The following is a 26909-nucleotide window of genomic DNA, read 5'->3' as shown; positions in this document are numbered from 1 at the left end:
ATCTGTGGTGGGAATGTCTGGACTGTACTTCTCAACGTCTTCTGTTAACATGCTCTGAGGCTTTAAATTATCACTAGTCAGTTTCTGTAAGTACTAAAAGGGAAGTAGCAGGAAGAAAGGAAATGATGTCCCCTGTTGGTGCAGTGCATGTGGATAGCCAAAAAAGTCACAAAACCGAACTCCACAGGGCACCAATTAACGCAGCTCTCTCTGGACCACTCGTAGTGTAAGCCTTGTACTGCTGACAGCATGTTATTTTTTTTCAGTTAGCAGCACAATATCAAGGGCCTGGCAAGTCGCATCAGGTCTGACAGTGTCACTTATACTGTGTAATCTGACTCGCACAAGTAACACCCAGTTTCAGCCATGCAACCAACAGGGAAATCTCGTGGCAGAGATAACTGGTCGTTTGTAGGAATGCTGAGGCTTACAACTGCTGTTATCCACTCCTGGGAGCAAGCATGGACAGATTTGGAGGAACTGACATCTGAAGACGAGACCTTTTGAGGTCTCGAAAGCTCATGTACTACAACATTGTCAGTTTTTTTTGGTCCTTCTATGGGTTGCAAGAACTATTGCAACCTATAGAACCAAACAATACAGATTTGAAAGAAAACCTTCAAAATAGCTGGATAGAAGTGAAACTTTTAGAAGACTAACAATTATTTTAAGAAAACTTGATTCTGTCTCCAGAGGTCATGCTCCTATTGTAGTATTTGTCTTTGGGAACTAGTGACTATTTTACCATGCAATGGCAGGGAGATTTTAGAGTGACTACTACTTGTGGCAGGAGAATGTGACAGAACATGCCATGTTGTGGCAAGGACATTCCAGAGAAAGTAGCATTTATTTATTTTTTATTTTATTTTTTTTTTATACAGAAGTATTAGTCTTGGCCTTCACTCTGGTTTACAATTAAAACAACTTGATACATTAAAAACAGAGGTCAAATATTAAAAACGCGATACATTAAAACAGAGGTCAAATGTTAAAAACATTAAAAACTGGGTGCAGTTTTAACAGGGAATAACGTAAGAACTTTGGGATAACCAAATGATATAATATAGTATATTAGTACTATAACAGGTGAAGTGGGATGCTCCAACGACATGTACTACGTTGTTTGTATGGGGGTACTAGGTGGAGGGAAGTAGAGGGGGGAATGGTGAGATATGGAAAGGAGGTAGTGTGCGAAGGGGGTGTTGCCCTTTATTGGTTTGGTTTAGCCTATTCCATCTTTATAGGCTTGTTTGAAGAGCCAAGTTTTGAGGAGTTTTTTGAAAACTTTGGCATTGCTTTGAAGTCTTAGACTGGAGGGTAGAGAGTTCCATAGAAGTGGACCAGCTATTGAGAATGCTCTTTTTCTGGTGGAGGTCAGTTTGGCTGTAGCGATTAGGGGGATATCTAGTCGTGCTTTGTTAGATGATCTGGTGTTGCGTTGAGGGTGGTGTATTTGAATTAGGGTGGTGAGGCAGTCATAGTCAATGTTGTGTATTGAGTTGCGTATGATTGACAATGTTTTGTTTTCAATTCTTTTTTCTACTGGGAGCCAGTGTAGCTCTTTTAAGACTGGAGAGATGTGGTCTGTTCTTTTGTGACCGGTGAGTATTCTTGCGGCGGCGTTCTGTAGTATTTGTAGAGGGTGTAGTGTTGATTTGGGGAGACCTATCAGGAGGGAGTTGCAGTAGTCGGTGCTTGAGAACATCAGTGATTGGAGAATGGTTCTGAAGTCTGTTTGGTTTAGTAGGAGTTTGAGGTGCTTGAGAATTGATAGTTTGTGGAAGCCTTCTTTTAATTTCATGGAGATGTGTTTTTTCAGGTTGAGCTGCGGGTCGATCCAGATTCCCAGGTCTTTGACGAATTCTTTTAGTTTGATGGGGTTGTTGTCAATGACCAAGGCATGGTTCAGGTGATCGCCAGAGTTGTTTCTTTCCATCAGCATACATTCGGTTTTGTCGGTGTTGATACATAGTTTCAGTTAGTTTAGTAAGAGTTTGATTTTGTTGATGGTTGTTGCTGCAGTTTTTAGTGTGGTCTCAATGGAGCTTGTTACTGGGATGATTAGCTGTATGTCATCGGCATACAGGAAGTAGGTGATGCATAGGTTTGAGAGAAGTTGGCAGAGTGGTAGAAGGTAGATGTTGAATAGTATGGCTGAAAGTGATGATCCTTGGGGTATGATGGCTTCAGAGGTGTGGTTGTTTAAGTTTACCTTGTAGGATCTATTTTGGAGGAAAGATGTGAACCAGTCTAGGGTTTTTCCTGTAAGGCCTATTTCAGATAGTCTGTTGATTAGGATGTTGTGTTCGACAGTGTCGAACGCGGCCGATAGATCGAGTAGGATGAGGATGAAACGTTGTCCGTTGTCGAGTCCTCTGAGGATGGTATTTGATAGATTGGTGAGTAGAATTTCAGTGCTGTGATTTTTTCTGAAGCCGTGTTGGGTGAGGTATAAGATTTTGTTTGTGTCTAGGTGATCATTCAGTTGTTTGAGCGCAGCTTTTTCTGTTAGCTTGGCGAGGAAGGAAAGGTTTGAGATAGGTCGGTAGTTGTTCAGGTCGTTGGGGGTCGAGGTTCTTTTTTTTTAAGATGGGTTTTATGGTGGCGATTTTTAGTTTGTCAGGAAGCTTTCCTTCTTCAAGCGACTTGTTTATAATTGCGGTGATGATTGGCGTGATGGTTTTGGAGATTTCTTTTAGTGAGTGTGTTGGTATGGTGTCGATTTCGTGCCGGGCTGGGTTCAGTGATTTGATTAGCTTCTCAGTTTCCGTGGTTGAAATAGGTTCAAAGTTAGCCCAAGGTGTGATGTCTTGGCGATTTAGAAGAGAGTTGGCGCTTGTGGTTTGGGTTATTTTTTCTGTTATTTTGCAGATTTTGTTTTTGAAGAAGATTGCGAGATCTTGGCTTAGGTTCTTGTTTGGGAGTATAATATTGTTTTGTTCACCGTTATTAGGTTGTTAACTATGTTGAAGAGGGATTTTGGATTATTTGTGGAATTTTGGATTTTTTTACTGTAATATTCTTTTTTTGCTTTGTTTATTAGATTTTTATAGTAGGCGAGGTGTGTGCGGTATCTTTCGAGTGTTAGTTGACATTTGTTTTTCCTCCATTCTTTTTCTGTTCGTCTTAGTGTAGTTTTGGTCTCAGCATGTGTTGTCAGGGAGATTCCAGAACAAGTACTACTCCCTGCAGGAGGATGCCCTAGAACAGAGGTTCCTAAACCTGTCCTGGAGGACCCCCAGCCAGTAGGGTTTTCAGGATATCCACAATGAATATGCATGAGGTAGAATTTGCATGCTGTGGAGGCACTGCATGCAGATTTATCTCATGCATATTCATTGCGCATATTCATTGTGGATATCCTGAAAATCTGACTGGCCCTGGGGGTCCTCCAGGGTAGGTTGGGGAACCACTGCCCTAGAAAGTGCAGTGTTAGTAGGTGGGAATGCATGCCAAAGTCCAGGTAGCAGAAATCGCGTTCCATGATAAGTTCCCTGCAGTGACTGTGTGATTCCCCAGCAAGGACAGTAAGAACTTGTTAGAAAGTTCAGCACATGTAAGGTTCTGTCTGTCTCAAAGTGAAGGTGGGAAAGCATAGTATTCTGAGATCTCCTGGGTTAGTCACCATTCAGACAAAATACAATATGTAAAACAATACCTGTTCACTTTTATACAGCTGGGTGTTTATACAGCTGGGCACTAGAGGTGTGCAGTGTTTTTTTGTTTGTGTCTTTTTAGTTTTGTGTTGTTTTTTTGACTTGATTTTGTTTTTAAAATGGTTTGGTTTTTTTTGTTTCATGGTTACTGCACATTAACACAAAACTAAAACAGATCATGAAATTTCGGCATTTTTTTCTTTTGTTTCTTGGTTCCAACGAAATGAATCAAAATAGACCATGTCGTTCACATTGTCTGTTTAATTGTAAACGAATGTACATCCCCAAGGGGCACCATGAAGAGAAGGCAGCAGGGCGATGGTGGTGATACTGGTGTGGACACTGGCCTTGTGCAGGTTTATGGTTGACATACAGATATATACAGAGAGAGAGAGAGAGAGAGATGGTGAGAGGAAGAGAAAAGATGTTTAGAATAGAGAGGGTAGCATTCACTGTGAAAGAATGGGTGCGAGTCTGAACGAGCAGGAGATAAAAGCAAATATGGTTTAGAGGTAAAGGATTATCTTTTACTTGTGATAGAAATTTCGGGAGCACATACATTTTTCCACTTCAGCTTTAACAATGCAAGAATCCTGGAGCACTAAGAGCCATTTTCTTTAATGGCTTTGCAATACTGATTTCTATCCATCCCCGCAGAGTAATAGCTGTACTGCTAGGGATTAGTTCACATTTTCCTTTTCAAAGTTACAAATTCTATTCCATTTATCTGTCTCATTACGTATCTTTACTGTAGATTTATTAAGTCCCTTAACTGCCCACTCACTAGAGCATTGCAGAGAGATCGTTCAAGTTAAAATAAATAAGTTATTTTTATGTTTCTCAGAGGACTCTTTCATGAGGGGTACCCTCAATGGGGACCGAGACCTCCCTGTGCATTGAGAGTGGATTCATTGTTTGCAATCATTTTATCTAGGACAACCTGACCATTTGTCTCAATACAAGAAGTGTCTTGAGCCCAGCCTTTTCTACTTATTTATGGGTATTGAATGTCTAAATGATTGGAATCCATATCATAAAAGTTTTGCTACCATTGGTTATGCGGTTGTCTCGTCAAAGAAACACAAAAAAAATGATGACAGGTAAGAACTATACGGCCCATGGAGCTTGCCCATTCCTGGTGCAACAACATAAAACCAGGCCTGGATTTATGCATAGGCAATGAGGCAATTTCCTCCAGTGCCAAAATTTTGAAGGTGCCATCGGATTCTCATACCTAGGAACTCACTATTCACTGCTGCAGCCCTTCCCTTTCAGGCAGCAGGCAGGAAACAGGAGGGGGAGGAGCTGGAGAAGGAAGGAAGCAGAGCAAGGAGGTGAGGGAGCAGAGACCGCAGGCAGCATGTGGAGGGCAGAGAAAGAAGGGGAGGAGCTGGAGCAGACAAGCTCAGCCAGCAGCTGTCAGTGGTCCTAGGGATTCAGCTGAGGGCAGAGTGGGAAGGAGGAAGGCGACACCCCCGGAGTGATTTATAGGGGTGAATGGAGATAGTGCTGGGGGTCAAGGAGGAGTGAAGGGGAAGAGTTCTGCAGTCAGGACTGGGGGGAATAGGGAGAATGCTAGGGTCATCCCTGGAGAAGAGCAAAGAGAGAGGGTGCATATGAGAGTGTTGGGGGGGGGGGGGGGGACCAGGAAAAATGAAGCAGTGAAAGAGAGAAAGTTGATACACAGTCCCGTCCAACCTGCTAATCAGCAACAATTTCAGGGTGACAACCGAAAATTTCCAAGGCAACACCAATCCCATCTCAGGCTCCGGCTTAGAGCTCGAAGCATTACCAGTGGAGATGCAGATGGCGCTGTGCCCCTCCCCTCCTCTTCTTTGACTGGGCCAGGGCAGGAATGGAGAGAAGCCAGTGTGGGGCCTATGAGCATGCATGCACTCACAGATCCCGGGGTGGTCCCCTCTCGCACAGGTTTCCTTAGTAACAGAAAGCGAGGAGGAGGAGGAGGGGGGCGGGCTGCCGCAGGGCCAGTGAGGGCATGCCTGGATAGGTTTTGTGGATGTTCTGAAGATCCTATCTGCTTGAGATCACAAGAACTGGAGCTGAGAACCACCATTGTATGCATATAATACATGTGACATGTTGACTCAGTTCTCTTGTTCTTTTGTGCTTACAGAAACCCTAATGGACACTCGAACAGCAACAGCAGAACTGGGCTGGACTGCAAATCCTCCATCGGGGGTATGTATACAGGCATTCACTCATTTTTTAGTCTGTCTATTGTGGAGGGGTGCCATTACACAGTAACAAAGTGGATGATGGCAAATAAAGACCAACTGACCCATCTAGTCTTCCCGTTTATTCGAGTGCTGCACTACTAAGCATACACCCCAACCCCCAGCCATAGAAGGCTGAGAGTTTTTCTTGTCTTTCTCTTCGGTTCTCTATCTTTCTAGGCAGATGAGCATACAAGTTCCCATATTTAAAAACAACTCCCTCCCCGATGTCTTCACACCAAGCATTGTAATAATCCGAAGAGTTCCCAAAAGTAGTGAGGCTGTTGCCTGAACATTTTTCAAGCTAGTTGCCCAGGACCTTGCCAGATACCAGGCCGTTACCGACCTGCCAGCATTGATCCGATTGCTTTCTGGGGAATTACATCCTGCTGATTCCAACCCAGCTCCCTCATGGCCCCTACTGTTGTTATTTAAGCAATGGAATAATAGAATGCAGTGGTTTGTTATGGAACATAACAATAGAAACAAAGAATATGATGGCAGAGAACTCAAGTCAAACTAGTCTGCCCATTTTTCCCTTCCTGTAATAATACCACAAACTACGTGGATTTAAGAGTCCCACCCTAAAAGGCCTCATCCCTTTCAGATTTATTCAATTGAAGTAGCTCCTCCTCAGCTATTCCTCCCTACAACCCACCTGGCTTAGTTCTTCCCAATCGTTGCCTCTTTGTTATAACTCAAAACCTCTTATTTAATTTTTATTGTCTGTGTCCTGTCCGTCTGGCTTGACTAGATTGTAAGCTCCGAGGAGCAGGGGTTGTCTCTTATGTATCTCTTTAAAGTGTTGCACATGTCTGGTAGTGCTATACAAATGACACTAATAGTAATAACTCTAGTCTTCACATTCATCTCCCCGCAACTAATGCTCTTAAATTCTTACACTGTTTTTGACTCCATCATGTCCATGCATTGGCCATCCCTTTTATACTGATATGGTCAAGTTTCATTTGGCTATAATGAAGAATACTTTTGTATAAATACTTTTATTACCAGGCCTTGGATGGGTATTTTAGACGGTACTTAGTCATACGAATATTGTCAGGTATGACAGATAAATAGGCACCAATTAAACATCCAACATGTTTGGCATGTATTTAGGACAGAAGCATAGTGTAAGTATATTATTATTATCAGACCTATTTTATGGAAGACCACACATGATTATGATAGCAAATGAATTATCTTGTTGGTTTATAACTAAGCAAGAAGGTAAGATGACTTATAACATTTATATTGATTCATACACTCTCTTTTTTTTTTTTTGACCACCTTAATATTAAACCAGGCGGAAAAGGGGAGATTTAAATGAATGGGAGAGGAGAACATCACAATCCCATGAGTGGGAGATCTGAAGAAGAAAACAGACTGTTTACCCCCAGGGGAAAAGGTGTTGCAAATACTGAGTCAGAGAGCCAAGGAAAGGCTGTTTAGATATGCAGACTTCTGGCATCCAGGGCTCGCCAAGCTCCTGAAACCAGATACACAATGCAAGCCAATTGTACAGCCTGCAGCCGCAGTGTCATTAAGGGATTTGGCTTTGTAGAGAGACATGACCTTTCACCTACGGCCTTCTTTCATGAATGGATAATTATGGGCTGTAGCCATATCCTCCCTAAAGACCCTAGACCTATATCAGCCTGAGAGATCTCCTGGTTTGGCAAGCCATCCCTCTCTCTCCCTCATAGTTTTTGAATTAAGACTTAATGATAAAACACAGTGAATGTGTTCTCTTTGCTGAACATTGTGTCTCTCTCCAGGCTGGGGGTTTCTAATGTCTCTCTCTCTCTCTGATTCACCTGTCATGCAAACAAAACAAAATATTATTAGTGATCTTACTGACTGCATACAGAGGTTTTGTTAAAAAAAAAAAAAAAAAAAGAGTAACAGAGGGACCACAGCACAAAAAAGAAGGTACAATCCGTATTAAGAGTCCAATTTTACTGCCTGTTCTGATGGGGAAAACCCAGAGCCCTTAAACTTTGACTAACTGGTATGTGGCTTGCATGTGCTGCCCTGCATCCCGTCTGGCACTGTGCATTCAGATCTTGGTGAAGTAACCCAAGCACAGGCTTGGGAAGAGCCAGGCTCCCTTAACCAAAGCTGCTCATGCACCTCATTCAGACAGCTTCCCTCTCCCGGTTTTGCACACATCGGTTATACTGGAAAAAGAAAGAGAGGAAGCAAAACTGCCAAGTATAACAATGAGATTGCAGGGAAGCAACAAAGAAAAGCATTGTTCTTACCCATCTGAGGTTCATCCATCCCCCTTCCTGCTCTGTTCTGCCGGTAACACATGGATTCTGCAGAGTGTTTTTAGAAACTTGCCTTAAATCCAGAACAGCCAGATAAGGCATTCCTGTCGCCTGACCCCCAGGTCACGTAGGGGAGCTTGGGGTTAATCCTTTTTTCTGTAGCTCCCCATCTAAAGGTGCTCTGGCATCTGCTTTTCCTGTTTGGAAAATAGACTGCAAGGCCCCATGTTTAAAAAAATGTAATGCAGACCAGATTCCCAGATCATACAGGTGACCTGGGGGTGAGCGGGAAGGAATGGAAAGAGCCATTTTTGGATCTGGGTAAGATCTGGAATGGCAATGTTTGTCCTGGAGAAAAGTGGACTAAGTGTAAGCTGTGATGACTTTTTTTTTTTTGGACCCGCAATAAAGATGTGATTAGAAGCTGAGCTTTCAAAATATACAGGCCCCTTCTTCAGCTGGGATCCAGGTAAGGGAGTTTACAGAGTTCCAGATCATTACAGGAATCAGATCAATTGTGACCTTTACTTCGAATTCCTGAACACTGAGGGATATATATAGCCCTGCTATTCCTGTTCAGAAACAGAGAACTAAGGAATGGCAAATGTGTGGCAGGTGAGACCTTTTCATGATGTTCATCCTGATTAGCTTTCATTGAGAGAGAAAAATGACAAACCTCAGAAGAGACTGTAAAAATAAATAAATAAATAAATAAATAAATTTAAGAAATAGATATGGGGTACCTTGTCCCAAATGGTCTGGAGGGATGCAGCGACTCTGGATGTGGGGTGTGATATTTGATAGTGACAGTGTGCAAGGGAAGGAGCATGAGAAATAGCTTCCTCTGTTAAGTAGATAACGTGATAAAAAAAAAAAAAAAAAGCTTAGGTTTGCTTTTGTTTTCTTGCTCTATAATTGTGCAATTTGCTGGTCAAGGGTTCTTTGGTGGATCCACTCAGCAACTAAAGAGTGGGCGTGGCTTATGAGACAAAGAGTCTTTTCTGAGCTGACCCCTGGCCACGGGTTGGAGGGATGAATACACCCTGGGCTTTGTATACTGTTTTCTAAAAGCAGTGACCAAAGACTATACATTTTAAATATTCTTTCAAATGTTTTTCAAACTCTTTCCATTTCAGCTTCAAAAGAATTTGGGCAAATATGTTTTAAACAAATGGAAGGCGTTTCACCCTCATTGGTGAAGCAGTTTAAATAAATACTGCACTGTCTATTCAAGCAATGAGCTGAGCAGGAGGTGCTTGGGAGTCAAAAGTAGGGAGCTCATGGGTGGCTGAAAGGTCTTAATTTTTACACACTGACTATTATTATCAGCAGGGGGAACACTCCTAGCAATTCAAGTGTCTACTTTTGGAAGGAAGCATACAGACACCATTTCTCCCTGCTGAAAGTGAAAGCAGTTAATTTTGCTGGTATTGTCTTTGGGAATTTTTAAAGGATGTCCTCTTGTTTTGGTTCCGCAGTTTAGTAAACCTGTGGTGAAAAATATCGCCGGGTAAAATATTGCGGCTTAGCCGTCTCCACAAATTCTATGCAATGGTGACCCCCACAGCCTGGGGCTGTCGTCTTGTTAAAGGGGCCGAGCAGCCTGGAAATGTTCTCTCCCTCGTGGAGAAGATGCCCCGGGGTCTACTGAGAGCCCCTATCCCCCCCCTCCTCCGCTGCCCCTGAGGTCCCAATAGTATTGAAAGAAAAAAAACCAACTAAATAACCCAAGGGCTCCTATTAGGGTAAAAGTATAATAGCAGCTATCAGGTGCCATATTGAAAGAGACAGCCGAGGGCCCAGTGGCATACCTAAAGTATTTTGCACCCAGGGTGGATTCTTCCTTTGGCAACCCCCCCAAGGTTCACTTCTCTGTCCTCCACTCCTCAGTGATCTCCAGTTCCCCTCTCCCTCACACAGGCTCCCTCTCTCTCTCTTGCACACACTCTCACACACCACTGTACACAGGCTCCCTCCATTTGTCTCTCTCTCACACGTACACACCCCTTCACATAGGCTCCCTCTCTCACACACAAACACAAACCTTCCAGACTCACACGCAGTCTCCCAGACTCTTACTCACATACATACACACTCTCACAAACCCCTTCCTCTCTCAATCACATGGACTCACATGCTGTCCTTCTGGCTCTCTCAACTGCCTGCAGCTATCCGACCATTCACTGTCGTCCACCGCTTGTGGCCTGGCGGCCTCCCTTTTCTGCCGCCAGTGGGATGGGATCTGCTTGCAGTCGCCGATCTTCCTCTCGATGGTACCCTCCTCCCGGCTGGCACCACTCTGCTGGCTGTCACCCAGGGTGGACTGCACCCCCCCTTGGTATGTCACTGGCCCAGGGAGCCTAAGGGTTTTTGGGGAAGGACTAGAGTGAGAGAGGGGCTTGCTGGCCTGAGGGTTGGTTGGAGGCTGAGGGGATTTTGGAAGAAGGGGCAGGGTTGGGAGTGCCTGCCTGCTATTTTATTGTATTTTTTTCCTTTCAGTGCTATTGGGGCTATCTCAGGGAGCTGTGGGGAGAGAGGTGGGATGGGGAGTTCTTACCATATCCCTGGGATTTCTTGTTCCCGGGGAGGGAGCACATGTTTGAGCTGCTTGGCCCCTTAATTCAGTGCCCCAGAGAACGTTAGCTATATCTCAGGAGTTGTAGCTAACTTTCAAGAAAACAACGTGGTATGGGATTTTTCAGGCAAGCTGTCTTATTTTATTAACATTAAGTTGCCTAGGAATGAGCAATTTTGCATGCATTTGCAAAGCATTTGCATGCAAAGCATTTGCATGCAAAGCAGCTCATTACCATACCTGCAATATCAGGGGTGAAATAACATGTAGTATTTTAAATACTGGGGGTGAAATAATGCATGTTATTGCTGAATTAAAGCATTTACTGCATGGTAGATGCCAAACTCAGCTAAATAAAGTTGCATGCATGTATGAGGTACTAGGAGTACATCTTCACTTTTATGTTCATTGCATGAGACATCAAACCTCCTGCAGTAGAATATTTTTGCCTTAAGGCAGATTTGGAAGTACTGTCTGAGTAAGAGTGTCTGAACAGATTCATGCTGGCCAGAACACTCAGCTCTCAGCTCTGTGAGAAATTTGCATGAATATATATATATATATTTTTTGTATAGGACACCATTACATTTTGTCTGTTGAACTGAAAGTGCTGCAAACAGTGTAGTCTTCAAAGCTCATGGTATTTAATGGTGTGGCACTTTATTTCTAAGCTTATAGGTGATAAAGGGTACCCACTATTGGTCCTGGCTACTAATTACCTTCCTCCTTCCTGCCTTTCCTTCTGAAGAGCCATACAACTATGCCTACCGCTCCACCAGATCCCTGATGGAACATGTCTGGGCTGCTGAAAAGATGATTTTGCACTGTAGATGGAGACTTTCTAATCCTTTCACCAGTGAAAGTCAGCATGGTGTTGATTATGTGCTGTCTGTAATACATATAAGAGGGACCTAAAAATATCCCTTACTGGCAAGGCATGTGTCTCCAAAGACACATAGTGATGATGATGTCAGAAAAGCAGTGCAGTGGTTTTTCAGACACTTGCCATTGGGAGGTAGGGATGTGCACATAAAAAATGTAGATTTGGTTTTTATTTTTGCTTTGTTTTGTATTTATTTCATTTCATTGCTTGGAAGCTATAACATAATAAGTGGAATGGAACGGGTAAACACTAATCAAATGGTTATTCTTTCAAAAAGTTGAAAGACTAGGGGACACTCAATGAAGTTACTAGGTGATACATTTAAGACAAATAGGAGAAAATATTTTTTTACTCAATTAAACTCTGGAAATCATTGCCGGAGGCTGTGGTGAAAGCTGTTAGTATAGTTGGGTTTAAAAAAGTTTTAGACAAGATCCTGGAAGAAAAGTCCATAAACCATTATTAAGGTAGACTTGGGGATATCCAGTGCTTATCCCTGGGATAAGCAGCATGGAATCTATCACCCTTTTGGGATCCTGCCAATTACTTGTGACCTGGATTGGTTAGAAACAGGATAATGGGCTTGATGGACCTTTGGTCTGATCCAGTATGGTTAATCTTTTGTTCTTATGTTCATTGTCAGGGGAGAATGAGAAATCATCAGTTTCATTCAGGTCCTAAAGAGGGAGTCCCATAGCTTGGGAGATTCCTGATAGGGATCTGGGACTCAGAGGAATGCCCTGCTGGTTGCTGAGTTGTATTTTCTCTGACAGGACTTTTGTCTGCTATGGATATTACCAGAAGAATGTACACATTTTGTCAAATCATTACCATTCCACAAGTGCCTCAGCAAAATTTTATTTTTGGAACAACCCTAAACTAGTGTGGAGGTGTTTATTGGAAATAAAAACTAGAATCCCTAGCCCTAAGAACCCTGAAGCATGTTGTTCCCTCTGTCAGAAGAACCCCGGGATGGCTCCCAGCTACCAGCTGTGCCTTTATGCTTGAAGCAAGAATTGAATAGGGATTACACACATTTGTGTCTTGTCAGAATCTTCTCTGTCTAGAGAAGGTGCCTGTGGAAGAAGACGTGATGAAGGATGGTGAATGGCCCATTAAACACAGAAAACAAAGTCCAACTGAGAGACGTACAAAAATATCAAATCAATTTCTAAGTCAATTCCCATAAAATAAATCTACCAAAAACCATGATACCTGTAAGACTAGCCAGGCACTACAAACTTTTTCACAATCAGTGACAACATTTTTAGTATAATCACAGGTCACTAATAATGGTTTCAAAATCATAGTACAAAAAAATTCCGATCATCCAATTTCCATCCAGTGTTTTCACTCTTGTGTATAAAATAACTTGAAATGTATCTTGAAAGTGTACTTTATTGTCCCACTTATGAGAAGAAACAAAGAAAAGTGACAGCAGGAAAAGACCATATAGCCCAGTCATGGCAAACTCCAGTCCTCGAGTGCCACAAACAGGCCTAGTTTTCAGGATATCTACAGTGAATATGCATGAGAAAGATTTGCATGCACCGCCTCCATTATATGGAAATCTTATCTGCCCATCCAAACCAACTGCTCAGCTCTGCAATACCTACCACTCCCTCAGAGATCCCCTGTGCTTGTCCCATTCTATCTTGAAATTGGATACTGTCCTTGTCTCTACCATCTCCACTGGAAAGCTGTTCCATGCATTTACCACCTTTTCTGTAAAGTAATACTTTCTTAGATTCCTTCTTTATTCCAGAGTGTTCTTTCCATTGAAAGAAGCCCGCCTCCTGTGCATTGATACCTTGGAGGTATTTAAATATCTCTGTCGTATGTCTCCAAGACCGCCTTTCCTCTAGTGTATATGTTTAGATCTTTAAGTCTATCCCCATAAACGTAATAATGAAGAGGACTGAGCATTTTAGTAGCCACCCTCTGGACCGACTCCATCCGTTTATATCCTTTTGAAGTTTCGGCTCCAGAGTTGTACACAGTATTCCAAATGTGTAGGTCTCACCAAGAATTATACAGGGGCACTGTCACCTCCTTTTTTCTGTTGACCATTCCTCTCCCTATGTACCCAAGCAGTTTTCTGGCTTTTGTTGTCACCTTATCTAGGTGCTTGGCCACCTTAAGATCATCAGATACGATCACCCCCAGATCCTGCTTTTGTTTCATGCTGAAAAGAATTCCACCCCTTATACCACTATTTACCAATCAGTGTGCCATCAGTCCTGATCAGGTAAGAAGTATCAATGGTGGCTCTTAAATGTGCAGGAGCTCCTTTCTGAGAACATGTATAGTCATGCATGCCTCTCCTTACTAACTACAATATGTACTCCAGAGTGTGGGAATTAACAGGAAGCATGCAGGTCATGGATAGATGGGACCGGCTTTGTGCTGTACACACATTGCACACAGTGTCTCCTCCTTGGATTATTTCCAGTCTTTGTTCTAAACCCAGATTGGGTGAGATGGGGAGTGTAAGCATTGAGTACTGGATTTAACTCACTGAGTGCTGGATGCCGCAGCAGTGGAGGAACTCTGGCAGCCACATGCAGCAGCCAAGGTAACTAAATGAGCCAGCTGCCCACACTACACTGACATATTCCTTCTCTTGCACTTGTATATATAGAAGGAGATGGTCCATTGTGATGGGTTCATATGCGTCTTTGCTTCCTCTTTCCCTTTGCAAGAGAGATTGATGAGGCTTTTAGTGCTTCCCTAGCTATTCTTTTGGCCACGAGTCCTTCCCATGGCTATACTACCTGCTCTGCAGAGGTGGATGTGCTACATAACATATTTGTTAATGTAGGTATGCCCTGGGAAAATCTGGGCCCTACACTATACCATACCCTTGAGTTTTTGCAGCTCAAATGCATGGCATTTTTTTTAGCATTAAATCTTAGCTGCCAGACTCTAGACCATTCTTCAAGTTTCACTAGATACCTCCTCATATTTTTCACACCAGACTCTAGACCATTCTTCAAGTTTCACTAGATACCTCCTCATATTTTCCACACCTTCCTGGGTGTCTACCCTGTTGCAGGTTTGGTATCATCTGTAAAAACACCCACCTTTCCAGATAGTCCTTTTGCAATATCGCTTCCGAAAATGTTGAAACAAACCAGTACAAGACCAATCCATGTGGCCCACCATTAGTAAAGCTCTTCACCTAGAAGTGGTGAGCGTATGTTCCAATATTTCAGTTAAGAGCTCTCTAGAACATGTGTTGCTAGGACATGCCACTTACATTTTTAAATGCATTTTTGTCCTGCTGTGATAGTGCTTTGTTGCCCTCTTTTCAGGAGCTTCTCTGTTGAAAGTGCCCCATGCTATACCATGTAAGGGCAAACCAGGTATCTTTCTCCCCTGCCCCTACTTTTCTGATGCCACTTTGGTTTGAGTGCATCTGAGCTGTTAGCTCACTCCAGTATCAAAGAGTGGCGAGTAGGTTCCTCGGATTCAAAGAAAAGTGTGTTTAATTATCTGAGCAGGGCATGTTACACCTTCATAACCAGGACAGCTCTTCATCAAATACAGTGATGGTAGAGATGAAGTTTGCATACATACTTGCTTGTAAAGATAATGATGCTTGGCACATTTCCAAACCACTGATATTTGCCCTAAATTGAGCATTTTCCCATGTGAGTGGGAGAGGGGGTTTTCCCCAGAGAGCATATAGTTTGGATAAAGAAGTGTGGGCAGCCATTTTCAGCTTCTTGCTCTCAGTTCACATTGATATCATGCTCAGAGCATGCTCAATGGGGTTTTCCCACCTTTTTCATAGGTAACCAATGTCACCCGAACACTTTTGCATGTTGAAAAAGGGATTATTGGGCTTATGCCTAGGGAAAAGAGGCAGCTAGTGCCTTCTGTGACTCGGAGCCGAATGGGCTCACAGTGCTTCATTCCATGCCCATTACTCAGTTCACCCCTATCTGACCTCCTGCTCCAGCTTTAAATCATGATTATTTTTAGTCACCATGGTCTTATTTCTGGTCTCAAACTGGGTGAAGCACCCTCAAAAAGTCTGCATACAATAAAAAATATATAAATCCTTTTCAAAATAATTAAAAACTTTGAAATGTCATGTTATATTTTTAAATTTAAAATAATTATTTTCTGCCTTCATCTTTGTACTTATTGTACTATTCTATTTTCATCTTGTCTGTCTTCTCTTGATTCCTTTTCCTTGTTTTCTTTTCCATCTGTCTTTCCATCTGTCCTCAGGAAACTAAAATGTCATGGGATAGGAGGCAAGGTCTTACTATGGATAGGAAACTGATTAAAAAATAGGAAACAAAGAGTAGGACTAAAGGGTCATTTTTCCCGATGGAAAGAGGCAAAGAGTGGAGTTTCTTTGGGATCTGTACAGGGTCCAGCATTGTTTAACTTATTCATTAATGATCTGGAAAAGGGAGCAATGAGTGAGGCAATCAAATTTGCAGATGACACAAAAATATTCAAAGTAGTTAAAACACAAACAGACTGTGAGGATCTGAAGAAGGACTTTGCCAAATTAGAGAACTGGGCATCTAAATAGCAGATGAAATTTAATGTGGACAGTGCAAACTGATGCACATAGGAAAATACAGTCCTAACTATAGCACACATAAATACAGAACCCAGTATGGCCTTAACTATAGGTAGAACAAACCACAAGCCACCGAGCTGCGGCCAGCATTCAAACAATGAATGTAGTAACCCAACACGAATGCTGGAATAAAGTGATACAGTCCCGATACTTCAAATCAGTATATAATGACAACGTTTATTTCATTCAAGTTCGGCAACTCCATTGTTATAAGGGCGGTCTTATAAATACTCGGGGTCCCCCGACACGGTCCCGTGTTTCGCCAGCGGCTGCGTCGGGAGGGATACCCGCAGTGTTTTACAGGAAATCTAAAAACAATTATATAGGACTGTATTAACAATGGTTATGGTACAGAATATATAACAACAAATGAATACATGCACGCTCAGGTTATTACCTTTAGACGGGATTCATACGTTCCTGGCATGGAGTACAATGAAAGAGAGAACGCTAACTACTTAAAAGCTGTCAAAACTCGCGCCAACCAGATTCTACAGACCAATCAGAATCGAGGAACAACCAACCAATCATATGTGGATAGGGAACGGCTGTAGCCTATCAGGATCATGTGAAATGAAACCATTCTATTTCTTTGTTAAGGCCCTTCGGTGAAACACTATCTAAGCGATGTATCCATCTCTGTTCACAGCGCAGTAGTAGAGTGTCGAAATCCCCACCACGCAGGGAGGGGGATACTACTTCTAAAACAAAGAAAAATAGATCAGATACTGTATGAGAGTGTAACGTCCAATGATCAACAAGTGGGGCCAGAATACGAGAGTGTCTAATGTTAGATCTGTGTTCGATCATCCGAGTGCGGATCTGTCTCCTAGTTTTTTCCCACATAAACCTTATCACAGGGACAGCGTATGATATATATAACGCCAGAAGAGGCACAGTCCGAGTCATGACGTAAGGTATAGCTCTTTGCGGTAAAAGGTTCAGTAAACTGAGATAAAGTAGTAGTGTGTGTACATACAGAACAGCTCCCACATGGTCTGTGGGTTCCTGTCTGTGTGCTACTGGAGCGATTTTGCAAAAAATCAGAAGAGGTCAGGATGTCCCGGAAGTTTTTCCCTCTGCGGTACGTAAATCTCAAAGTGCTGTGAAACAGACTAGAGAGGGCTAAAGAAGACCAATGTTTTCTAAGTATGATGGAAATTGCGTGACTGGATGGTGAAAACGGTAAAATACAATTCACCGAAGAGTTATCATCTCTTCGTGTGGGAAGGAATAACCAATCACGGTTCACATAAAGGGCTCTCTTATAAGCAGATTTTAAAACTTTATAGGGGTACCCTCTCTGCCTAAACCAGGCAAACATCTCCTTAGCTTTTTCTACATAGTCAGCCGTCGTAGTGCATAGCCTACGTAGTCTCAAGAATTGTCCGGTGGGGATATTCTTTTTAAGGTTTTTGGGGTGACAACTATCAAACTTTAACACTGTGTTACGGTCGGTGTCTTTACGATAAATAGTGGTAGAAAAACCTGATCCAGTGTTGGAAATAAGTAAATCCAGGAACGGTATCTCTGAATTATGTAAACAAAAGCTAAATTGTAAATGTGGGTTGCACTGATTCAACCAATCAAAAAATAAATAAAATTGTATCTCTGTCCCTAGCCAGATTAACAGGATGTCATCAATATAACGATACCATGAATGTATAAATTTCCACCAGCCTGAAGGATATATATATGTTTCTTCAAATTGAGCTACAAACAGACATGCTAAACTAGGTGCCATAGTGGCACCCATTGCAGTGCCTTTTATCTGTTGGTAAAAGGATGATTCAAAACGAAAATAATTTTTGGTTAATGCTAACTCGGTAAGTTGCATCAGAAATGAGGTTGGAATCCTAATGGGTTCTGTGCGAGTGTTCAAAGTGTCCTGAATGACTGTTAGGGCAAAATTATTTTCGTTTTGAATCATCCTTTTACCAACAGATAAAAGGCACTGCAATGGGTGCCACTATGGCACCCAGTTTAGCATGTCTGTTTGTAGCTCAATTCGAAGAAACATATATATATCCTTCAGGCTGGTGGAAATTTATACATTCATGGTATCGTTATATTGATGACATCCTGTTAATCTGGCTAGGGACAGAGATACAATTTTATTTATTTTTTGATTGGTTGAATCAGTGCAACCCACATTTACAATTTAGCTTTTGTTTACATAATTCAGAGATACCGTTCCTGGATTTACTTATTTCCAACACTGGATCAGGTTTTTCTACCACTATTTATCGTAAAGACACCGACCGTAACACAGTGTTAAAGTTTGATAGTTGTCACCCCAAAAACCTTAAAAAGAATATCCCCACCGGACAATTCTTGAGACTACGTAGGCTATGCACTACGACGGCTGACTATGTAGAAAAAGCTAAGGAGATGTTTGCCTGGTTTAGGCAGAGAGGGTACCCCTATAAAGTTTTAAAATCTGCTTATAAGAGAGCCCTTTATGTGAACCGTGATTGGTTATTCCTTCCCACACGAAGAGATGATAACTCTTCGGTGAATTGTATTTTACCGTTTTCACCATCCAGTCACGCAATTTCCATCATACTTAGAAAACATTGGTCTTCTTTAGCCCTCTCTAGTCTGTTTCACAGCACTTTGAGATTTACGTACCGCAGAGGGAAAAACTTCCGGGACATCCTGACCTCTTCTGATTTTTTGCAAAATCGCTCCAGTAGCACACAGACAGGAACCCACAGACCATGTGGGAGCTGTTCTGTATGTACACACACTACTACTTTATCTCAGTTTACTGAACCTTTTACCGCAAAGAGCTATACCTTACGTCATGACTCGGACTGTGCCTCTTCTGGCGTTATATATATCATACGCTGTCCCTGTGATAAGGTTTATGTGGGAAAAACTAGGAGACAGATCCGCACTCGGATGATCGAACACAGATCTAACATTAGACACTCTCGTATTCTGGCCCCACTTGTTGATCATTGGACGTTACACTCTCATACAGTATCTGATCTATTTTTCTTTGTTTTAGAAGTAGTATCCCCCTCCCTGCGTGGTGGGGATTTCGACACTCTACTACTGCGCTGTGAACAGAGATGGATACATCGCTTAGATAGTGTTTCACCGAAGGGCCTTAACAAAGAAATAGAATGGTTTCATTTCACATGATCCTGATAGGCTACAGCCGTTCCCTATCCACATATGATTGGTTGGTTGTTCCTCGATTCTGATTGGTCTGTAGAATCTGGTTGGCGCGAGTTTTGACAGCTTTTAAGTAGTTAGCGTTCTCTCTTTCATTGCACTCCATGCCAGGAACGTATGAATCCCGTCTAAAGGTAATAACCTGAGCGTGCATGTATTCATTTGTTGTTATATATTCTGTACCATAACCATTGTTAATACAGTCCTATATAATTGTTTTTAGATTTCCTGTAAAACACTGCGGGTATCCCTCCCGACGCAGCCGCTGGCGAAACACGGGACCGTGTCGGGGGACCCCGAGTATTTATAAGACCGCCCTTATAACAATGGAGTTGCCAAACTTGAATGAAATAAACGTTGTCATTATATACTGATTTGAAGTATCGGGACTGTATCACTTTATTCCAGCATTCGTGTTGGGTTACTACTTTCTTAACTATAGGTAGGCCATACTGGGTTCTGTATTAGAGGACACCAGGAAAAGGATTTTGGTGCCAATGAGGACAATGCATTGAAATCCTCAGCTCAGTATGTAGCAGCATTTAAAAAAGTGAATAGAATTTTAGGAATTATTTGGAAAGGAATGGAGAACAAAACTGATATCATAATGCCGCTGTATAGATCTATGGTGCAACTACAGCTCATGCAGTTCTGGTCATCCTATCTCAAAAAGATACAGCGGAACTAGAAAAGGTACAGAAGAGGACGATAGAAATGATAAATGGGGTGGAGTGGAATGGTTCTCTTATGAAGGAAGGTTAAACATGTTATGGCTCTACAGCTTGGGGAAGAGATGACTGAAAGGGGATATGATAGATGTTTATAAAATCATAAGTGGTTTGGAACGGATCAATATGGTTATTTCTCCTTCAATAAACAGGCATGAATCAGCTATAACATGTGGGTGATGTCATCTGACAGCATCGACACAAACCCAGCTCTCAGAACTCAGAAAAAGTCTTACTGAGCATGTGCGGGAGTTCCCACACATTCACACTGCCTCATGAGACCTTCATTTTTTCTGTGAGCTACCACAAGGACACATTTCCCAGTTTCTCTCTAAAAATGTTTGGCCTTGTCTTTGCAAGTTAATAATTTGCAAACCCTCCTTCTTGCTACTTCCTCCGCTACCCCTCAATAGAACTTATCAGTTCTATTAAAAAAATAAAAATAATAATGGAGAAACCCAAGGCAAAAAAAAGTCTGTGGTTAGTGGGTTTAAGGGCTGAGGGTGTGGACATTATATATATATATATATATATATATATATATATATATATATATATATATATATATATATATATATATATTACTGATACTAATTTGGTTTCCTATCACTTCCTGAGCCTGGATCATGATGCTCTCAACTGCCTTAATTGTGGTTAGATGTCCCTCAAGGCATAGCAATACTCTGCTGAAGGTGCCATCAAGTAAGACCTCCATGCCTCAGCACAAAGGCATGCAAAGGAGCCACACCTCCTTGTGGAGCTAGGCATCTCTGTACCAGAAGAAGTTAAGGTGGGATTTGACATCATCAGGGAAGGCCCCCCCCCCCCCTCATGGCGCCTGCTTCTGGAATCACAACAGACCAAGGGTTTAGTGAGGCATGGAAATCCACACTGCTGGATGAGGTGCAGAGCCTAATCAGTGTGAGGGATTTCGTTCAGGGCTGTCCCCGTCAGCACCCAAGAAGCTGCACTATCCAAGAAGCCAGCTGTACCAGTGAATACCCTTTCTTGACAGCAAGACAGGAGATTGCTTCCTTGGCACAGTTGTCCTCATCCTTTCTGGCATGGAAGATCCTCATTGTGTCAAGCCATTTGTTCTATTTGGACCCAGCATCTGCTTAGATGCAATTCATCTCAATGGCGCTGAGCACACACTCCAGGACACAATCAGCCCCCTTGGTGGAAGATGCTAAAGCTCCTTCAATCTAATCAGAGTAGAGCAATTTGGCATTTAAGCATAGGAGTCTTTCTACCATAAAAGGTAGAGCTATGGCACAGAAGGTGACTATAACAGTGCCAGTGATCAGATCTGGCACTACTGAGCGGGAGGGCGACAAAACAGGATTAGCAGCCAGATGTCCAAATAGTCCGCAGTTACCAGTAAAATATCATCATCTAAATTCTTAAAATCACTTAAAAGGTTAATAAAATGTGTGGAATCTTTAATATATGACAGATTTTTTTGAACTTGCGGTTTTAAAAATTTATCTAAAAAAATGGCAAGAGGTTCCAGGAGGGAGCCATTGGCTGAAATGATTGGTCTTCCAGGAGGATTGGTAACTGACTTGTGGATTTTCGGTAAAATGTAAATGGTAGGTATTACAGGATGTTTTACTGTTAAAAAATCAAATTCTTTTTTGGTGAGGGAACCTGCTTCTTTAGCCGTAGATAGCAAATTATCAATATCTGTTTTGAGACATATTGATGGATCTTTATCAAGTTTCTCATAAAAATTGTGATCGGACAATTGTCATCTATTTCTTTAATGTAATCACATCTGTCCATTAAAACAATACATCCACCTTTATCTGCCGGTTTAATCACAACATTATTATCTCTCGCAAGTGTGGTCAAAGCTTTATTTTCATTAATTGATAAATTGTAATATTTCTTCTTCGATTTGGCCTCTTGTTCTATCTTGTTTAAATCGTGCAGAATCAATTTTTCATACATATCAATAACAGGATTATTGTATATTGTTATTGGTGGGTATCCATTTGCTGGGATTTTTTACGATAGAAATCTCTTGTTCGATAGTAGGTTTGCCTGAAAAAGCCTCAATGATTTTCAATTTCCTGGTAAACTTAAAAAGTTCCACTCGAGTATCTTTTTTGCAGGGTTTTCTGTTTGGCAAAACAGCAGTGCATTGAAATATAATATACATGTTCTAAATGATATTTTTACCTCAGAAGACTATACTTTTCCCTTTTTCATGTAAAATATATTAATATAAATGCATAACTTTTAATTGTGTGTAGAAAGAGCTGGGAAGAGGGGTGCAAGGCTGTAAGGTTCACCTATCAACACCCCCCCCCACACACACATACTCACAATCACACACACCAGTTACCTATTTCCCATTTCCCTAGGGGGCAGGTGCTGCGGAAGGGAAGGAGACAGGTGACAGGGTTTCCGGAAGTGGCCAGTTTCCAGGAATATTATCACTGACAAGTCTGCCAGTCTTCTCTGGGAATCCTGGCCCCTCCCTCTCCCTTCGCTAACATTTGAAATCACTGAAAAGGCCAGACTCCAAGGGAGTCTTGCTCAGAAAACTCAGAGGGCCCCACAAAACCTTGGCCTTCTCATTGATTTTTCATGCACTATACTTTGGAGAGGTGGGAGGAGTGCCATCTCATCCTGTGCCTACGGCATTAGATTGCCTTGAGCCCCTGAGGCCCAGAGTGCAAGGTCTGCCACCAGCACTTCCTTAGTAGCAGCAGTAACAGTAGCAATTTTCATTAGTTTCTTACATGGGGGTGGGATCAATATAGGAAAAACACAAGGGATCCCATACACAAATTTTTGCCCAGGGTCTCATAAGTGGTTAAAATGAACCTGTGTAAACTAAACATATTCCTTACCTGGAAGGGAAATGTAACAACAAAAGTTCAAGATTAGGGATATCTTTGTGAGGCACAAGCATTTTTTTTTTGCCTTAACTAACAAACTTCTGCTCATCTTGTCTTGCCTTAATGTAGAAAAGACCAATATTCAGTAAGCTATTTGCAATGGATCATACTCTATGCATGGGGGGTTTTGATGATTTTGTGTTGTGTGCGATTCCCCACGCTATGTCTTGGGGGTCAGTGTTCATCGGTATATATTAGCTCTACAATTATCACAATTATCTAAATAACAGATGTAACCATAACTGATATAATGAGCCATTCACAATTTCACTGCACCGGCTGTATATACTTAATACATGCATGCCTGCATGGTTCGATCCTTACTTTATGACAGCAATATATGCAACTGGTAGGAGTAGCCAGGTAGCCAAGCCATCGCTCTGACTGGGACATGCACACCCAACTAGAACTTCTTGTCAAATCTCCTACCCTTATGGTACTTGCCTATTTTTGGTCTTGCCTTAGCCATCTCTTGCTTTACAGGCTTGTTGCACTACTCCTTGGGCTTTTGATATGATTTTTCTCCTGCTTAGCCCTTGATATACACCTTGAGGTTTTTTTCGGCTACTCTTCTTGCTGTGTGGCTCTGCTCCTATTGTATCAGTTTTTAATCATCAGCATCATTGCTGCTGCCACTTCAAGCCAGTATTGGTTCCTTAGGGTACTTCTGCTGCTTTGACGCTCTTCTTGTGCTTTCAAATCCCCTTCCCCCTCAGTACTTACTTGGTCTTGCCCTGGCCATGCATTGCTTTGCATGCTTACTGCATTATTCCTAAAGTTTTTTTATACTATTCCTCCTTCTGCCTCAACCCCCGAGATACACCTTGGGAGATTTTTGGCTACTTTTCTTGCTACTTTGCTTTGCTCTTATTGTTTCAGTTTTTAATTGCCAGTGCTACTAATGCTGCCACTGCTCTAAGCCAGTCCTGATATCTTAGGATACGTTTTCTACTGTTCAGACTCTCTTCTTGGTGCTTTCCAAATCCCCTTCCCCTACAGTACTTGCTGATTCTTGGTCTTGCCCTGGCCTTATCCACCCAGTTATGTTTCATGCCCTCTTCAAACTCTATTCCTTTACAGTTCTTATGATTAGCCTTCAATGTACTATACCTCAGCAAAAGGCAAAAGCTGCATAAGAGCAGCACCCAGAACCAGGACTGCACTCTTCCATGATTACTGCTTCTGAGGCAAAGAAGGTATTATTTGCAAAAATTGATTAAGAACAGGAATTGTGTCCTGGATTCCTGAATCACAGCATTTTAAACAGCTAGTAGCTAAAGAACATTTGGTGCTTCTAATCAGTAGCATCTTAGCCTTCGGTGAAGACCAACTCCAGGACTAAACAGCCAGCTCCTTCACCTAATGATGCTATATATAAATGATATTGGACCTTCTCCAGGGATGTCTTCTGGCTTTCTACCAATTTCAATGGTGCCCTTTGCCCCTCATTTGGAACCTTGGGGGTGTTCTTGCCATTCTAGATCGCTGCTTTGTAGCTCTCATGATGTTTAAGTGTCTTCATGCCATTCTTTCAACTGCTTTGACTCTATACCACTGCTTTCTTCCCCCTTCATGGTGCCTTGAGCCATTCATGCATACTTTGTTTTGCTTTGCCCCTCTTGTGTAGCCTTGGGAGGTTTATGCCACTGTTGTTGGTACTCTTTGCCCAACCTTTGCAGCCTTTGGGTGATATGGCCACTCTTGCTGCTGTTTTGCTCCTCTGACAGTGCCTTGGAGAACTCTGGCATTGCTGGTACCATTTTGCCCCATTGTGGGTCCTTGGGCTTTTCATGCCACTTTTGGAGCCACGCTGACATGGTCATGATGCACTGATATACCTTCACCTTCTGATGAAGTCTGCCACCAGTTTTATTAGAAATGTTTGTAAATCCTAATTTGGGAGTCCAAAATAGGCTGCATTGCTTCCCCCATTGATTATAATGGTAAACAAATGAATGAATAAAACAAATAAATGAATTTTTTTTTAACTGAACCAAACAAATAACTGTGACTTATGAAATGAATGAATGAACCGAAACAATTTTTTTGACTGCATAATGCATATCCCTAATCTCTGGTCTTATCCCTTACTCTCCTTTTCCTTCTTTGTCCTCCATCTTCCCCTTCTCTATATTTTCATCTCCTTTCCTTGTTACCTTTCCTATTTCTCAGTCTTGCTCTTTTAGGTCCTTGCCCTCCTACCAGTTGCCCATTTCCCATTCTTCTCCCTTTTAAGCCCACAACTTTCTATTCTCTGTTTCTTATCTCATTCTCAGTCATATTTTCTTATTCTCTTACACTTTTCTCAGCCCCTTTCTCTATATTCTTTCATCCCATTTTGTTCCTACTAATACCCCTTGCTTTTTTTTGTCTTGTACTATCTCAGCCCTCGATCCCCTTCTGTCTCTTATCTGTTTACCAACCTTCCAATCGTTCCCTTTTTCTCTTACCTCTTTCCAAGCCCCTCAGATCCTTCCCCCTATTTCTCACCTCTTTCCAGCTTCCCTAACTGCTTCTCTCCTCCTTTCCAATATGCCTTTTCTCCCTGATCTCCCCATCTGTGTCTCTTCCTCAGCCTGGTCCTGTTTCCTGCTGGGACATTGACTGTAAGAGAAATGGTAGGGCAGTGCTGTAGGAACAGGATGGAGAGTGTATGCTCCGTGTGCTTACAGGCTCCCTCTTCTGTCTGAGTTAATGCTGTCTTCTGGCTTAGTGAGGAGGTGCACTCTGGGTCTGATGTAATAAGCCACGCTGAGCCTACTGTGAGTTATTACTCATGTGTTAGCATGGGTTTTAAGGAACTGACTTTACTCAGGCATGTAATATGGGTTTTAGTGCTGAAAGATCCACATTAAGAAACTCACAGAATGTTTAGCACGAGTGCATACAAATCCCATGTAAAAGAAGGCATTAACTATTCCCCAGCAATGCAGGGAAGTGCGTTAAAGGGCAGATAGTTTAAAGCACATTTTCTTAACCCGGGAAATTTAACTCCTGGGTCGGAAGATGAAGTAAAAAACTCTTATTTCTGGTGACCATGTTTTACTATTATTATTATTATTATTATTATTATTAAATTATGGAATTCTCTTCAATTGAGTTAAGACTACAGCCAAATTATCAAATTTTTAAAAAAGATTTTAAAACTTTGGAGATGAAGCAATTTAAAGGAGTCGTATTTTTATCAGAGTTGTTTTAGAATGAGAAGGTGAGGCTTCTACATTGATGTTTCTTTTATGAACTTCGATTGTATATTGTTATCTGTTTTACTGAATTATTTGTACTTATACTTTATTTTTAGGTTATGACATTTTAATTGTAATAGTTATATGGTTTTATAATGTTTTATGTTCTTATATGATTTTATTTATATTTATGTTGTGAACCATTATGATTGTTATCAGAATATCGTTATACAAAGTAATATAAGTAAATAAAATAAATAAATATTGTGAAATCACACCAATTGCCCAAAAAAACTATGTAATACCAGGAAAACTTACAATAATAAAATTGAAAAAGTGTTTCCCTGGATAAACATAATATAAATGACACAGGATTTGTACGACCATTGTGAAGCAGTCTAGTCACATTAAACTAAGGCTTCCTGTAAAAACTAGGTTCATATTAATATACATCTTTTTAATTTTTAAAATACAAGTACAAATAAAATTGTGCAAAAATGTGGAGCAATCCAAAAAGAACAGAACTTCCAAAATAGTACTTAACTCAGTCATTCCAAAGGGGTACTCTCTGAGGTGGAGTACTCTGGTGGCCATTGTTGTCAGTTGTGATCCCCAGTACATTGCCAATGTTCCAAATTTCTGGGGCTGGAACCTACAGCTGAACAATGTGCAAGCTCTTT

At 41.7% G+C, this 26909-nt stretch overlaps 1 protein-coding gene across 1 annotated transcript in view; it reads left to right on the top strand.

The window, feature by feature from the left end:
* LOC115098908 (ephrin type-B receptor 1) overlaps positions 1–26909 on the top strand; it is a 639343-nt gene that overhangs the window by 170115 nt on the left and 442319 nt on the right. The window contains exon 2 of the mRNA XM_029616009.1: positions 5791–5855. Within this exon, the coding sequence (XP_029471869.1) occupies positions 5791–5855 (65 nt within the window). The remainder of the gene's footprint in view (positions 1–5790; positions 5856–26909) is intronic.

The sequence above is a fragment of the Rhinatrema bivittatum genome, chromosome 9 (genome assembly GCF_901001135.1).
Source record: "Rhinatrema bivittatum chromosome 9, aRhiBiv1.1, whole genome shotgun sequence".
Taxonomy (NCBI): domain Eukaryota; kingdom Metazoa; phylum Chordata; class Amphibia; order Gymnophiona; family Rhinatrematidae; genus Rhinatrema; species Rhinatrema bivittatum.
Note: the sequence above shows the minus strand (reverse complement) of the source record. Positions and strands in the feature narration are given on the sequence as shown.